This window comes from Pyrus communis, chromosome 13 (assembly GCF_041283825.1).
Source record: "Pyrus communis isolate YQ-2024b chromosome 13, ASM4128382v1, whole genome shotgun sequence".
Classification (NCBI taxonomy): Eukaryota; Viridiplantae; Streptophyta; class Magnoliopsida; order Rosales; family Rosaceae; genus Pyrus; species Pyrus communis.
In genome coordinates, this window is record NC_142577.1 from 19,414,991 (window position 1) to 19,432,125 (window position 17,135).

The 17,135-nt window shown below is 37.3% G+C and overlaps 1 protein-coding gene across 1 annotated transcript; it reads right to left on the minus strand.

Annotated features, from left to right (window-relative positions):
- Positions 1-7,365: 7,365 nt before the first annotated feature.
- On the minus strand, positions 7,366-12,433 carry LOC137737929 (mitogen-activated protein kinase kinase kinase NPK1). The gene is made up of 17 exons (XM_068477517.2): positions 11,870-12,433; positions 11,745-11,786; positions 11,369-11,434; positions 11,173-11,283; positions 10,929-11,009; positions 10,735-10,812; positions 10,565-10,647; positions 9,992-10,073; positions 9,763-9,863; positions 9,570-9,609; positions 9,254-9,313; positions 9,125-9,171; positions 8,825-9,056; positions 8,505-8,741; positions 8,066-8,379; positions 7,915-7,982; positions 7,366-7,803 (listed from the first exon to the last, which is right to left on the minus strand). Exons 1-17 carry the CDS (start codon positions 12,215-12,217, stop codon positions 7,703-7,705), a joined length of 2,091 nt encoding a protein of 696 aa, XP_068333618.2. The 5' UTR covers positions 12,218-12,433; the 3' UTR covers positions 7,366-7,702.
- Between the last annotated feature and the right edge of the window lie 4,702 nt (positions 12,434-17,135).

Sequence of the window (17,135 nt, forward strand, 5' to 3'; positions counted from 1 at the left end):
CTGCTCCACCTGTAAAATTTAATGAGTGGACATTTGGTGAAACGCCAAAGGTGCATTTCGATTGGTTCTTAATTTGTTGGTACTCTTTAAGAAAGGGAGCTTTACTTAATTTATTGGTAGTTAAGGACTCGAAAGTCGTTTGTATCATTCATGCAAAGCCACGATATACAAGTTCCACTATCTTCTTTTGGTAGAGAGCAGATCGAGCTTCGAAAAGCCAATTGTGATAGTACACCTTCGATCGTAACAACTTTTAAAACTTTTTCATACATTACTTAGGTGGGTTGGTTTCATGCATAAGCACTCTTCGCAATTCAAATATTGCCATTTTTATATTTAGAAAGTTCACTCATGCATCTGCTTTTCAAATTAATTTGCGCAATCTTTTTAACTTTATATCAAGACTGTCCTTTTGTTATCCAAGTGATGAGATCTAAAGCTCTAGAAATATATCATCGGTCTCATTTTCTTAGATTAGATGTCAAAGTGAATCGAAAATCAGATTGAAATGTGCATATTCAATAGTGAAGTTTTACATTACAAATTTTGGTTCGTGGTCCGTTATTTTGAAAAGAAAAAAAAAATCGCCATCAATACTCAATGCTTGGTTGACATATACGCATTTTTAGCCGAATTCTAATGTTTACTAGCCCAAAGCATCATTCTAAGTTTAGAGGACATGTTATGGTAGTTTGTTATTTTTTGTACTTTCTATTAGGATTCCTAGCAAGTTTAGGGTTGTGATAGACTATAAATCTTTTTGTGGTATTAGGGTTTCTTCTTTCATATTACTCAATAAACAACTTTAAAGTTTTCTCATATTCTCTTGTGAATTTTAATGTTATCGTTTAATTTCTTTCTCTTAATTTGTCACGTTGTGCCATCCAGACAAGAGTTTGCCCTTTCTCTTCTGAATGAGTAACAAATGATGGCGAATAAAGGATTGCAAGATAGGGGGTCCCAACATAAAAGTTTTTAAAAAAAATATTAGACTAATTTGGTTCCATATCACTATTTTCTATTGAATTTGGTTCATTGAATAAATCAAGATTAATCTCAAAGGTAATAAAACTAACAAATTCTCCTCAGCAACATAACGCAATTAGTGACTCTACAAAGTTAAAATTTGTTAATGTAACATATATATATACATTATTAATTGGGAGTTGAGTCTAGAGTCTAGGATTAAAAAATTTATATGAATTTGGAGGAAATAAAATTAGGCAGCTAAAGGTGGTAGAACGGCAAATGGTGGCGGGGAATAGGGTAACTTGGGTTTCAAGTTGGAAGGTTGCGACGATTGGGGCTGAGAGTTCTTAAATATAATTTGGGGATACTGGAAAAGACCGAAGTTCTTAGGCTCTGTAGAGAAAATAGGGATATTTTAGTTTTTAAAATTTTTATAATGACTTGGCTAAAAAACGTTGTCGTTTGGGCTAGGTCTTTTAAAACAAAACTTAAAAACCTCTCATTCTTCTTTGTTATAAGCACTGCTGCCTGCACATCCATGAAGGCAACAAACCTCTCCACTACACTTGCCCAAATTGTTGGAGGGTCCCAAAGGCTGATCACAAGTGTTTCTTCGAGCTTTCGAAGGGTCCCTATGTGGATCCGCCAGTGGTAACAAATAACATTTATGCATCAAGGTTGAGATGGAATTCTATGTATTTGCCAGTGGATTTAATAAAGGGAACTTTAACGAAAAGTTTCGGTACTGTTCACTTTAACGAAAAACCACATTTTTACACTAAAAGTCAATCCTGTTACTATTCACTTTACCCTTAATTTTATCCTTATCGTTAAAACTCAAAGTTTTCAAGCATTTTTCATTAGTTTTCCTTTTATTAAATCTTTGTTGGATAAGCATCAATATCCAAAACCCAAAACTCTATTTATAAGATTTTTTGTTCTTATAGACGAAATTTTTTTTATAACTAAATATTATATATTCAATAGTGCACTGTGTTAAGGATGGTATACCATTCCAACGTCCCATTTTCCTTAATTTCTCCTTTTCTTCTGAAAATATTCAATTTTAATCCTTGACACATCAATTCTCTTTCACTTTCATCATGTTTCACACCATCAACATATGATTTATAAGAGCAATATTCTAATATGAGTAAAATATTTATATTTAAAGGAAAGTCTCACTATTCATTGGTCCAAAGCCAGCAGCCATGGCGTCACCAACAAAAGGAACCACCACTGGTTCGAAAAAGCTTCCCATCATCCTTCACACCCCCACCACCATATCCACCCTAGCTACATTGGACCCCAAATGTATGCCAAGGCAAATAAAGCATCCCAAAAGGAGAAGACCACGCGAAAATTGACCACAATATATAGTCTTAATCTGCCTATGATAAAACCGTGTGTCCCCCCTCATCATAATAAACAATTCTAATGAAAATATATACAAGTTAAAGTCTGCAGACTGATTTTTTACTAATAAAAAACGAATATAAAAAAGTGTCAGAGACCAATAGTCTACGTACATTCACAAACTAGGGATATAAACATCTTAATCCATTGCAAGATTTGACAATTGACTTGAAATATAGACTCGGAGACATCTTTTCCTCTCATACTCTTTAACTTTCCACGCATATACGGATAAGCATGAACTCGCAGCTGCAATTGCCACACAGAAAAAAAAGAAAAAGAAAAAAAAAAGAAAAAAAAAAGAAAAAGAAAAAAAAAAAGAAAAAAAAAGAAAAAAAAAGAGGGAATATGACATATATTCATAGTTTATATACATTATAAATGCAGACGAAGTATGACCCTCTCACACGTGATATCAGACCTGGCAATTTTCGACACGACACAATACGAAATTAACAGGTGTTCGAATCGACACGATAACAAATCTGGTCATTATCGGGTAACACGATAAGCACTTATTAAGATAACGGGTTGGTTCAGGTATACACATGAGTAACACGATATACAATAAGCAAAATATTAATTTTATAATTTTATAATCCTAAAAAAATACTATATTAATTATATATATTAATTTAACAATTTTATACCCCAAAAAACTATAATAATTACATATATATTAAATTAAATATTAAAAATTGGTGACCATTGGATCGGCTTAAATATACATACCATTCAATTTCTTAAATGTTATACGTACAAAATAAATAAATTTAAATCTACTTAAAATATATATATATATGTATATATATATCATTCAACTTGATGAGATACGAATTCTACGAAACTAATTTCAACAATCCAACCGTCAAAGTTGTTTGTATATGCTTCCATATCGCATCAGCAAAAAATTGCAATAAAAAAAAAACATTCAGAGATCAAGTAAGGGGACAAAACTATTTGACGATTATCGTAACAGGACAAAAATGTTCGACGGTTATCAACGAAAAATCATGATTTAACGGTTATTTTAACTTTGATTTTGATGATTTTTTTATAGATACACTCCTTAACCCTGTATGAATACAATGAATGAACTCGATCTTTAATTTAAAATATTTACACTAATGGATACGACAAAATCTTATGTTATACTTAATGAAAGTATGAATAAACTCTTAAGTGTTAGTGAATCTATTGTTTTGATACGATACGCATTCTACGAAACTAGTTTCAACGATCCAACTGCCAAAAAATTGCAAAAAAAAAAAACATTCAGAAATGAAGTAACGGAACAAAACTTTTCAATGGTTATCAACGAAAAATCACGATTTAACGGTTATTTTAACTCTAATTTTGATGGTTTTTTACAGCTACACTCCTTGACCCTATATGAATACAATGAATGAATTCGATCTTCAATTTAAAATATTTACACTAGTAGATACCACAAAATCTTATGTCATGATGATCGATGAAAATTGAGGATTTTGTAAAAGGAATAACATGCAAGCTTTGAGTTCCTTTGGTAAGGTTTAAACTTTTGAGAAAAGTTTCACAACCTTGAAAACAAAAACTCTTTTATTTTGCTTATCCTTGCACATTTAATATTTTGTAATAAACTAATAGTGTATGGATGTTTGTTTATTAGACTCTTATTTTCGAATGTAGATGTAGTACTTAAATGACAAATGTGTTTTAATGTTTTGAAGTAATATTTATGTGGCAATGTGTGGTATGTGCAAATTTAAGAAGAAAAAAAATATTTTTCTTAACGGGTCATAACGGGTCGGGTCACTTTACCCAATGTGTGGTATGTGCAAATTTAAGATTTTTTTTTTTTTTCCTTAATAGGTCATAACGGGGGTAAAGTGATCCGACCTGTTAAGATAACAGATGTGACACGACACGACCTGTTAAGATAACAGATATTACACGAAAACGACACGAATACGACATACATGATCCATTTGCCAGGCCTACGTGACACGACATAAATTTACTCACAAATTATGATAAAGCATATATGCCTTTGTATTTATAGTACTGATCACGTAACATTACATGTTACTCTTCTCCCCGGTAGACAATCACAAACAAACAACAAGCTTTATTTTTTTTGTCAAACAAACAACAAACTCACACACACACACACACATGTATATTCTCCACCTCATTAATTAGAGAAACTTGAAGATCATCAAGTTGTCATAATTCTTATTGTTTACAAAACATAATGCCAAATCTCTTACTTGGGTATGTGAGTTGCTAAGTTCCACAAATAACAATTTGAACCACTTCATACCCTTGGACAAAGCTTGGTGCATGCCCCATTGTCTATTTCCCTTGTCCTTACAACTATTCCCACAACTATTCCCATGATAACAAGTGAGGGAGCTATTGTTTGGAGGTTGACGGGGACACCCACCCACCTCACCTATAATCTTTAGACTTGCAGTATATTCCTGAGAATCTTACGATATTCTCATAAAATATAAAATAGAGGCTGGTTGGTCCACCATTGTTCTTGTTAATAAAAACTATATGGTCCAAGTTCATCCATCGTAATTTGGGGGTACTTGGGGACATGACAAGTTTATTTTCCAATGGGTTTTTGACAATAAAAAAAGCAATAAACACGATTGTTTTCAATATAAAACTTGATTGAATGTAACAAGTACCAAACTCTTTTCGTTGGTTCCAGTCACTTGAAACTATAATTTGTTGGTGTTCTTCTTTATTAGTAAGTAGTAGTTTTTAATTTCGACTCTCATGAATAATGAGTTCGACGTCGAATTATTATGACTGACTCGTGTTTTTAAGCCCAAATCTTTCACTTCTTGACGTAAATATATCTTTGTATTCGAAAGAATTTTGTTTTCTTTGCCGGCAAGAATATCACATGATCTATGTAATCATCTTGTTGAGATCTCCAACAATCTTGGCCTTTCACAACCAAGAAGTCATCATTTTCTTTACCAACAAAAGAAAGAAGAAAGAATGCCCACCTCATACAAGACAACAATCTTTTTCATGCCTTCGTAATCATTCAAAAATTCAGCCACTTATTCAAGAATTTTGCTTTTCCGCCATACGCTCTTTCCGTGATCCATAAACTTTCTGCCATGCAATATTCAAAAGGTCGAAGAAAATGGAGACTTTCAAAAGCTTTCGTTTTTTGACTCACCTACTAAATTGCTCCATTTGCTCGATCACAGACTAAATTACTTGTCTGGGGAACAAAGGGAACTTTCAGAGATTTTTTTTATGATTTTTTGGGAGGGAAAATCATGGTGGGGGAGGGGTCCAATGGTCAATTTCATGCATAACTTGGGAAGCAATGGGGGACAATGCAGGGGATTAATTTTTTATGTTTCTATATTACCCACATTTATAATTTCTCACCAACCCATGCTTCTTGCATTTTCAATAACAGTAGTGCTGCTTTCTATCCACTTATTTTTACTTTTCACACATTTCTCTTAATGTTTAGTCATCGGCTTGAATGAATTGGAGATCAATGACAAAAAATTAACAACGGTGTGTGAAAAATAAAAATGAATGTGTGAATATCACTATCCCTTCAATAAATAGGATGCAACGATTTTCATCTAAAATTGAAGTTAACATTTTTAAAACGAGGTAAAAGTTTTCCACTTGGAACACTTTTCATCATTTGAAGATATTTGAACAAATATAGGTAAAGGATCGTTCTCGTGTACTACTTTTGAGTGGCAACATGTTTTTCATTTTCGAAAGCTTACAAACATATTTATTCTTTCTCTAAGAAAAAAAATCAAGAAGGCTCCTTGGGACAAATAAAGCTCTTATATGTCGGTAGCGAGCATGAGGAAATTGCAATTCGGACACTTGCTATTATAGTCGGAAAGGGATTCTCTCTGGATCTTTTCCTCCTAATCCATCAAGTTCGGGGATTCAGGACTTTGAAATTTGATCAAACAGCGAAAATGATTATAACTTTTAAAGTGGACCCCTGTTTGTAGCAGTTGGTTTAAATTTTAACGGCTCGGATTCTCGAACTTGGTGGATTAGAAGAAAGAGATTAGGAGGAAGGGATCTAGAGATGATCCCTTTCCATTATAGTCCCGCCATTACAAATTCTTCTTTTCCTACATTCAGATTTTTTGGGCATCTCACGTTGCAAGTTTGTCTCTCATTTTTGATATGTTGTTTTCTTTTATTTCCTAACCATTTGGATCCTTTGTTTTACATTTGAAGTTTTTAGAGGAATTAGGTTCATACTTTGACGAGTGGAAAGACCGTCCGGTGTGCGCCTATATTTGTGAGTTATTGCATACACACACAGACATAGACAACCCTATGCATGATGAATTTATAACCAATCAAGTAATAGATTGTGAAAGTTTCTCTTGGGGCCATACACTAACACACGTTGACAACCCTCTGTATTTGGTCCCACCCATCCAAATGAGTACTTAAGTCTTAATGGGTACACAATAGGTTTAATGTGTTGGTGAGTGAGTGTATCAAAATTATAATGGTGGGTGAGGTCACACTGAATGTATCCCTTAAGAATCTAATGGGTTAATTTGACGGGTCTAGTGGACTTGGATCAAAAGGACATGTGCAATTAAATGACTAATCCATATTAAAAGAATGGACTTAAGCGTTGTTCTAAGCGAAATGATTTTCAATTTCATTTTCTCCGTCTGCACTCCTTTATTTGTTCTATTCACAGTTGGATTATAAACCAAAGCCAGTCAAACTTGGGCCAATGATTTGTTTTATAAAATGATCCAAGTTGAGGTTTGGGCTCAGTTTGTTTATCTATACAAGCTGAGAACCTACATTCATTCATTGTTTCTTCCCCTTTCACAATCAAGACACATGAAATTTGAAATGCTGTGGCTTCAGCGTCGCCGATTTGATCCAAGAAATTTGAATTTCGTAAAATGTTCTGAAAAAATCATCCCACAGAGAGAGAGAGAGAGAGAGAGAGAGAGCAGAAAAGAATGCTGCATCTGCAGCATACAATATATTTCAAATTATATAATTCACACAAACTCAATACTTCATGTCTCATATCCCGCCGTAGGATACAAAGGCCACAAGAAATTAAATCAATACATATCACTGGTTACGTGACATTTTCTGGCTGAGCTGCTTGAGACAAAATGCAGCAGGCAAGAGGCTGCACGGCCTGCTATGGGCAAGGTGACCAATGTAATACTGGACAACACCCCTGCCAAGTGCATACTGAGCGCTCCCCGTCGAAAAGCATAACTTATTTCTATATCATGGTAAAATAGATACAAGTGAGGTACATACATACACTTCATTTTCCAGGAAAAACCATCCGTAGCGGCTCTCTTTGACGACCTAGAATTTTGGTTGGAGATGGCATTTTCGTTCCTACACCAGCCTGCCACATCATCTCTGCATCCAGCCGGTTCCAGTAAGATAAGATCATACTAATCAAGACCAAAATTTCGTGCATAAATGCCATCCCCAAAATAAAACTTCTTGAAAATACAAAATAAAACTTGCCTCGCTTCCTCTTGAGCTCTTCATCAAGCTCCTGTTTCCACTTTCTTTGCATATCAGAAAAGCTTGCACTGAAATTAAACCCATCTCCATTGAGTTACAGCAGAAGAGTGGACATTAGCCAACAGAATGGCATCAAACATCAAAGACAAACCTTAGACTAAATGATTCTTTCTGATCATGAGGGAGCTCTTTCCATTCACCAAGCTGAGGTGGCTGAATTTCCTGCAAAACTCGGTCATATACACCACTGGCATTTGATACATCTCTTGTATGTTTCCCAGGGCCTGCAGCATCAAATGCAGCAGAGAATCTTCTACTAGGCGCATGACTCGGTGACTTACTTTTCGGAGGTAAGTTCAGATGCTTTGAAACATGTTCACAGTCTGCATTTCCAAAACCAGCTGCATTGAATGAGCTACGGAACTCTTCATATAGAGGTGTTTGCATCTTCTTCAGATCTAAGGCCTGATTAGGTTCAAGGTGCAAGTTTAAAACATTAGAATCCTGCCACACATTCTGAGAAAACATAGCATCGTTGAATGATTTGACCACTACATGGCACAGGAAAGAACTTGGCAGACACATAGTACCTTTTCATCTAGGAAGGCTCTTATTTTTGACTCTGTAACTTCCTCATCATCCTCAACTGCTGATGGCCCGGAAGGAAATGTGAACTCTGTCTCCACCTTTTGAGATGCTCCAATGCTGCCCGAAGCCTCATGTATTGTTTGACAAGGGGAGAAGTTAATTCCATTTCTCTCCGGTTCCAGACTTTCATCAAACTTGCATGGCCAGTCATCAGTTGGTTCACACATGGGATTGAAACTCTATTTCAAACAAGCAAATCACTCATCATAATTAAAGTTTATTACTCTGAATGATCTAGAAGGACAAGAAAAAAGTTCATTACCTTGTTTAATTCGTCAGGTCCAACCACAGATCTCAATTTTGCAAATGAACCAAAGACAATGTCATTCGTATCATCAATCTGACACATGTCATCATCATAGTTATTAGTAGCTCCCCAGCGGGAGCTCCCTCCTGAAAAATTCCCTGGATATACAGTTGAGCACCTTACAGTGCCCATATCACAAATATCCTTCAAGCCGGCACAGGTAGACCTTCTGATCGAAGGGTTCACACTGTAGTGGTGATAAAGTTAGAAAGGCAACCAGAAAGAATTCCAAAACGATTAAATGAAAAGACTTACAAGTTCTTAAGATCTGTCCCAGGTGCTGCCTTCTCGTTTCCAGCTTCCTGATAAAACTAGTTATTAACTAATTGTATGGTTGTTATTAAGTAATAGTTGAGCCAGTAAATCTAAATCAATTATACCGACCATGAATGAAGAACGAACTACTGGACGAGGTTCCTGATAATCCCCAGTGACAAATGGATGCTGCACATGACCAACAGATAGTATCTCATTAGTGAAAAAGAAGAAGGAAAAAAAAAACAGGCATTCACATGCAACTGTACTTTTTGAAGAACAAGATTTCTTAATTTTACTGTCCAATTCTTGAGAAAACTAACTATGAAGTAAAATCTCTATTATTGAAAGCTATGACACGTCCGCATGTATGTAATGCAGCTAATGCCCCATGCCTAATTACACTATGAAATAATATGCAACGTTATATGCCATTAAAATTTACCTGCACCAACTCTGACGCAGAAGACCTTAGGTAAGGTTCCCTGCCACCAAATTATGGAGTGTAAGAGTAAAGGAAAATATAAATAGATGACATTTGTAAAAATTTAATATCTGCTGTTCTATCTACAGACTTAAGTATGTTTAGCCCATAAATATGAAAAAAAATTAGGGAAAAGTAGAATTCATAGTTGTACTTCTCTAGGCATTTTAACAGAAAATCCTTTGCCTCAGCAGAGAGATGCTCAGGGATGGGTGGATGAGATTTTGTTGTTCCAATATGGAAAAGAGCAGCAACCTGAAAAGGGAAACTCGTAATCTCAGTCTGCTACCTCTTGGGTGAAACCACACTAAATTAGAAAAATTCTAGTCACGTTAGACACAATAATCAAACTATTTGTTGGCAAAAGCAGCCTGAAGTGTTACCTCTTGATACTGTTGGCTCCATGGAGGCTTTCCTGTAGCCATCTCAATCACAGTACATCCAACACTCCATATGTCAGCAGAGCTAAAAAAAACATATTCAAACCAATGAGGTCCAAGCATCAGAAATAGGGAGTAGCTGAATCCAACTGTTGTCCCTCACTAACAAAAAGGGGACAACTCATGCAATACATGAGAACATGCTTCTAATTGGAGATTAGGATGAAATGTTCCCAACAGGTTGTATTATTTTTTGTGTAAACGGACTGAATACAAAAAATCAACGCTAGTGAACCTCATCTAGTTAATATAGCTGCTCAACTAGGAGAACTTCTAAGAGAGTATTCTTAAGGAGCATGTCCTGGAAGGAACACACAAGACTGCTAAAAAAAGTCTCAGAAAGACGTGAATTGTGATCCACCCTTGCCCCTTGACTGGTACTGGAAAAACCTTTGGCTAAAATTATAGGGTAATGCAGAGAGCATTAAAAGGTTGACAAACGATTACACAACCGTTATAATAGCAATGAAATTATCAAAAATAGTCAACTCTCTAAAAGTGAGTAGTAGTTCTTACAAGCTATGGCCAGTCTGGAGAATAACTTCAGGAGCCATCCAATATGGAGTACCCTTCATTGACTTGGCACCATTTATAGTAGCCTGTATCAACAAATGAACTCGCTATTGATGTGCATGAAAAAGATAATAAAGTCAGTTATCCATAGTACCTAATAAAACTGTCATTACCAGTTCAACAACTTTCTTTGATGCACCAAAGTCAGCAAGTTTAATACACCCCTTATTATCCACGAGGATGTTTGCACCCTGTATGAAGCATGCCCGTTATTAAATGAGAGAGAGAGAGAGAGAGAGAGAGAGAGAGAGAGAGAGGTCAATTCATACTCTTAAGTGAACATTAAACAATTGAAATGGGGAGATACCTTGATGTCCCTATGCATAATTTCATTCTTGTGAAGGTATTCAAGACCCAGTAACAGCTGCTTTGTGTACATTCTTATAACCTGCACATTCAACATAATGATACAATCAACCAATGAATTATGACTTAATTATTCCATCGCTAAGTTTCATCCAGTTAAACTAACTAGAACCCCGAATTGAAAGATGTAAAATTTATGTCCCCAAACACCCAAGGTCAATCACTTAGAAGTAACAAATACTTACAGACTCAGGAAAGGATCCAAATTTCCCCAAGAGGGACGATATCGATCCACCAGGCACAAACTCCAATAGAATATTCAAAGAATCCTCCTCTCTAGCGGTCCCTAAGTACCTCTAAAGAACAACATTGAAACAGTAAGAAAGTAAGTGATCACCTTCACCATCACTTCCATGAAATAACAAAGACAATCGTACTCACAACAATGTTTGGATGTGAAAGATTCTTAAGAAGCTTGACTTCCTCCTCCAACTCTCGAATGTGAGCCTGATTTAATTAAATTAGAAAAGGAAACTGCAGTCACTTAGTCTCAAACTGAAAATTAGTGCTCACAACTTAGTCTCAAACTGAAAAATAGTGTTCACCAGTGAAAACGCATCTCTAAAATACTTTTAACATTAGAATGAAGGTATTAATATGCAGTCAAACCAAGAATAAAAATGTATCGCTGAAATGCTTAGTTAATTCAATGAATCGCAACTTTTTGTACTCAGGAATGCAAACTAAGCAATGCCCAAGAAAAATTAAAACTTTGATTAAAAAAAAAAATGAAATGTATGCAAAATCAGAATCATGCCTGTGTCTTCTCCTTCGAAGCACTATTTGCCGCAATCAACACCTGTAACAAACACAAAAATGTCAAACTGCCAAATCCATTACTAAGAAACCAAATTCAATCTCGAAATTAAGAAGCAGGCAAACCTGTTTCACAGCGAAAAGCTCTCCGGAATCGAGGTTCATTCCCATGTAGACCCGGCCAAAGGCACCGGAACCAATCAACTCGCCTTTGCGCCACCGAATCGGCGGTGCGTCATCTCTCGAAGCAACCGGAGGAAGAGCACGAACAGGAGACTTGGATAACAGTCCGATTCGCGAATTACGGAGGCTGGAGCGGACCTTCCCCACCAGGCCCCCAAACCCTCCTCCTCCACCTCCTCCGTCGTCCCGGCGCGGGGGCAGAAGCGGTAGGGACTCGCGGATCAAGCCGACGAGGCCTTGCATCGGTGTTGAGGTTTTCTTTTTAGGTCGGTCGTTGGGGCTCATCGCCATGGGCGGTGGAGCTGTACGGACAAGGCTAGGGTTTTGTGAGGTTCATTCGTTTCTTGAAATTTGGTGGTGGGGCCGCGGAGGGGTTGCTCTGTGAGCGAGGGGGAAGGAGAGAGGAGAGTTAAAAATTTTGAATGGAGGGAAAAGGTGTTAAGGGGATCTGTTTCTGTACAATTCAAAAAATGTAAAAATAGATAACCTAACGGTCACCTTGGAACTGAACTTTGGCGGCGCTTCCGGTCTTGAACTATATAGCATGTGAGTATTTTTTTTATTATTATTATTATTGATAACTCTGTTGAAACTTTCGTTTAGGATAAAAGATTTTGCAGGAAATATATAGGACGTGTTGTAGGTTTATTTGATTGAACGATCTAGAGTTTAAAAAGAGAGAGAGAGAGGGGACCGACCATAATTAGGGAGAATAAGAGAGAGATGTGTAATTGTGAGGTGTGTTTGATTCACCCATTTGTTCCTTTATTTATAGTAATAGGATAGGTAAAAACATTTCTCTTTAGGATTACAACATTTAATAGGTAATAAATTCCTAATAAGAATATAAGATAGATTCGCATATTTATTAGGATTTACACAATCACATTCCTATTCTAAATATGACTGCAACACTCTCCCTTGAGTGTGTAAATACTCAACAAACCATCGCATCAGATCTTCAGCAGATAAAGTAGAATAGTTGATGAAGTCATCGGCACAACGAGTGATTGAGAGTCTCAAATTTAAGTGAAAGTGATTGAGAGTCTCAAATTTAAGTGAAGTATGCATTTGTAGTAAAACTCACAAAACCTCGGTATGGTAAAACCCAAGGCATGGGGAAACCCCATAGACTAAGGAGAAAAATGAGAAGTATGTATAATGTCTAAAACAAACGTCAAATAGGACGAAAGTAATGAACTCAACGGACTATGATCATCCCAGGATGGGTGCCTTGTTAAAACCTCGTTAGGTAGCAAAAACCCAGTGGGAAAAATGCTCCTAATCGTAGGAAAAAGAGTACATTAAGATCATGTGAGTACGCTTCTAGATACTCCCCCTAAGTTAGATATAACTTCTAAATAAGAGAACTATAAGCGATTCAACTCAGATAATTTACGTATATCGATTCCTTGGACGAGCTTCTGAAAAGTAAACTTGGGCAATGACTTGGTGCAGAGATCGGCCAGGTTGTCTTGGGAACATATTTGCTTGACTGCAATGTTTTGATGTTGCTGCTGCTGGTGTGAGTAAAAGAATTTGGGTAATATGTGTTTGGTGTTGTCTCCCTTGATGTATCCCTTCTTTAACTACTCGGTACATGCTGCATTGTCTTCAAAAATTGTTATAGGAAGGTCAACGACTGATGTAAGACCATTAGTGCTTTGAATATGTGCCATAACTTATCTCAGCCAAAAGCACTCGCTCGATGCTTCATGTAAGGCGAGAATCTCAGCATGGTTCGACGAAGTCGCAACTAGTGTTTACTTGGTAGACCTCCAAGATATAACAGTGTCTCCAACGATAAAGACATAGTTCGTTTGAGAATGTGCCTTATATGGTTAGACAAATATCTAGCATCTGCGTAACCAACAAGGCAAGAATCAATCCGAGGACCATAAAGGGCTGCAACACTCGGAGATTCGCCGATATAGAACAAGCCTAAATTCATTGAGGTAGCAGAAAATGTCTTTAACTCCATTCCAGTGCCTGCGTATGGGTGCATTGCTATATCTTGCCAAAAAATTAACAGCGAAAGAGATGTCGGGTCTAGTGTACTAAGCCAAGTATAATAAAGCCCCAATTGCAATTAGGTAAGGAACTTCGGGTTCCAAAATCTCTTCCTCATCCTCTTTTGGACGAAAGGGATCTCGTTTAGAATCTAGAGTCCGAACGACCATGGATGTACTCGAAGGCTTGCGCTTTATCCTCATTAAAATGACGCAACACCTTTTGGGTGTAGTTCGATTGATGTACTAGGATTCCATCCGAATAATGCTCGATCTCCAGGCCGAGACAGTATCGATTTTTCTCAAGATCCTTCATCTTAAATTCCGATTTCAAGCGTACATCAATTTCCTCAAGCTCTACGATAGTCCCAAAGAGGTTCATATCATTAACATAAATTGCAATGATTGCAAATCTGAAATGTGACTTATTTATGAACACCTATGGTCATAATTCGTTGTTCATATAACCCTGACTTGTCAAATATTCACTCAGACGGTTATACCACATCTGCCCGAATTGTTTTCAATCCGTAGAGTGACCTCCTCAACCTAATTAAGAGAGTGTTATGTGGTCTAAAACTATTTGATTCAGTCAATGGAAGTCTTTCTGGAACTTTCATGTAAATTTTCATATCTAGATCCTCATAGAGATACGTGGTTACCACGTCCATAAGCCGCATATTCAGTTTTTTGAAAACTACCAAACTGATTAAGTAGCAGAACGTTATAACGTCCATTACGGGAGAATACGTTTCCTCATAATCAATCACAGGGCGCTGAGAAAAGCCTTGCACTATAAGGTGTGCTTTGTATCGCACTATTTCATTATTCTCGTTACGTTTCAACACGAAAACCCACTTGTAGCCAAAGGGCTTCACGCGTGGTGGTGTAGGAACGATAAGTCCAAACACTTTACGTTTCGCGAGCAAAATGAGTTCAACCTGGATTGCTTGTTTCTAGTTTGACCAATCAGTTCTGCGTCGGCATTCATTGACGGAACGTGGTTCAATGTCATCGCTAAACATGATGTCAGTAGCTATTGAGTACGCAAATGCATCATCAACGACCACCTTATTCATATTCCAAACCTCATTTAATACTGCGTAATGAACCAAAATCTCGCGATTCTCGAGAGAGTCCCAATGAGGTTCATATCATTAACATAAACTACAACGATTGCAAATCCGAAATGTGACTTCTTTATGAACATGCATGGTCAGAATTCGTTGTTCATATAACCCTGACTTGTCAAATATTCAATCAGACGGTTATACCACATCCGCCCGGATTGTTTTCAATCAGTAGAGATACGTGGTTACCACGTCGATAAGCCGCATATTCAGTTTTTTGAAAACTACCAAACTGATTAAGTAGCAGAACATTATAGCGTCTATTATGGGGGAATACGTTTCCTCATAATCAATCACAGGGCGCTGAGAAAAGCCTTACGCTACGAGGCGTGCTTTATGTTGCACTATTTCATTATTCTCATTACGTTTCAACACGAAAACCCACTTGTAGCCAAAGGGCTTCACGCGTGGTGGTGTAGGAACGATAGGTTCAAACACTTTACATTTTACGAGCAAATTGAGTTCGACTTGGATTGCTTGTTTTTAGTTGGACCAATCAGTTCTACGTCGGCATTCATTGACAGAACATGGTTTAATGTCATCGCTAAACATGATGTCAGTAGCTATTGAGTACACAAATGCATCGTCGACGATCACCTCATTCATATTCCAAACCTCATTTAATATTGTGTAATGAACCAAAATCTCGCCATTCTCGGGAGGCCGACATGTTTCATCTGAAGCATCACCGTAATCTAGAATAACCTCATGCGTTGGAATGGATGAGTGAGCGATGGTCATATTCAAACACTAGTTGGTGCCATTTTCCTCTTCCGGGGTTGTGAATCCTTTGAACTAATGGGTCTGCCATGCTTCAGGGTTGAAGCAGATGATTGGCTAACCGCCAATGTACCTTACCGCGTGGAGGGTGCGGCTTCCCCACCTTCGAGGACTATCTAACTTTCCCATGCAGGTTGTTGATGTACATTAGGTACATCTATCCTTGCAGGTGTGTTTGCAGTGAGTATATGTGATTTTGTCACATTTGCTAGATCATTAAAAGTATCTGGCATGCTTTAAACAATGCTTTAAAGATCTATAATTTGTCGCACCTTAGTTTCAGACTGGGCAGTGCAGGGATCTAAATGAGACATAGTGGGAGCATACCACGACAATTCGCGACGTTTTATAGGAACGTTAGCATGTTTATCTCTCCCTAACGACAGGAAGACTGTCTCATCAAAGTGACAATCTGCAAAACGTGTTGTAAAGAGATATCATGTCAAGGGTTCTAAGTAACGAACAATTGATGGCGAATCATAATCGACATAGATTCTCATTTTTCTCTGAGGACCCATTTTGGTACGTAGCGGTGATGCTATTGGCATATAAATGATGCACCCAAACACCCGTAAATGCGAGACATCAGGCTTGTATCCAGTGACCAATTGTAACGGTGAATGTGGTTAAGTAGTGGTGGGCCTCAGGCGGACCACCATAGCTACATGCAATATTGCATAGTCCCAGGCAGATACTGGCAGTTTGTTTTGCATAACCATAGTCCGAGCGATCAATTGAAGTCACTTTATGAAAGCTTCTGTCAGGCCGTTTTGGGTGTGAACATGGGGTACATGATGTTCCACATCAATCCTTACTGACATGCAATAATCGTCAAAAGTTTGTGACGTAAACTCTCCAGCGTCATCTAGTTGAATCGACTTAATTGGATAATTAAAGTGGTGAGCCCTTAGCTTAATGATTTGAGCTAGGAGTTTAGCAAACACGACATTGCATGTGGACAACAAACAAACATGTGACCAACGTGTCGATGCGTCAACCAACACCATAAAATATCAAAATGGTCCGCATATTGGTTGGATAGGTTCACAAATGTCCCCTTGTATCCCCTGAAGAAATTTAGGGTAATAATCTTTGTATATGAGGGTTGAGTATTCAACTTCCCTAAAGAACATCTTTTATATGGTGGGAGTCTAACAAAGGGATGTAACTTATGCCGTGTGAAGATTTGAGGATACGGCGCATCATGTCACATCTAGGATGTCCCAAACGGCCATGCCAAAGCAACAAAGTGTCCTAGAACTCAGGCATAGGGCCAGCCACACTGTGGGC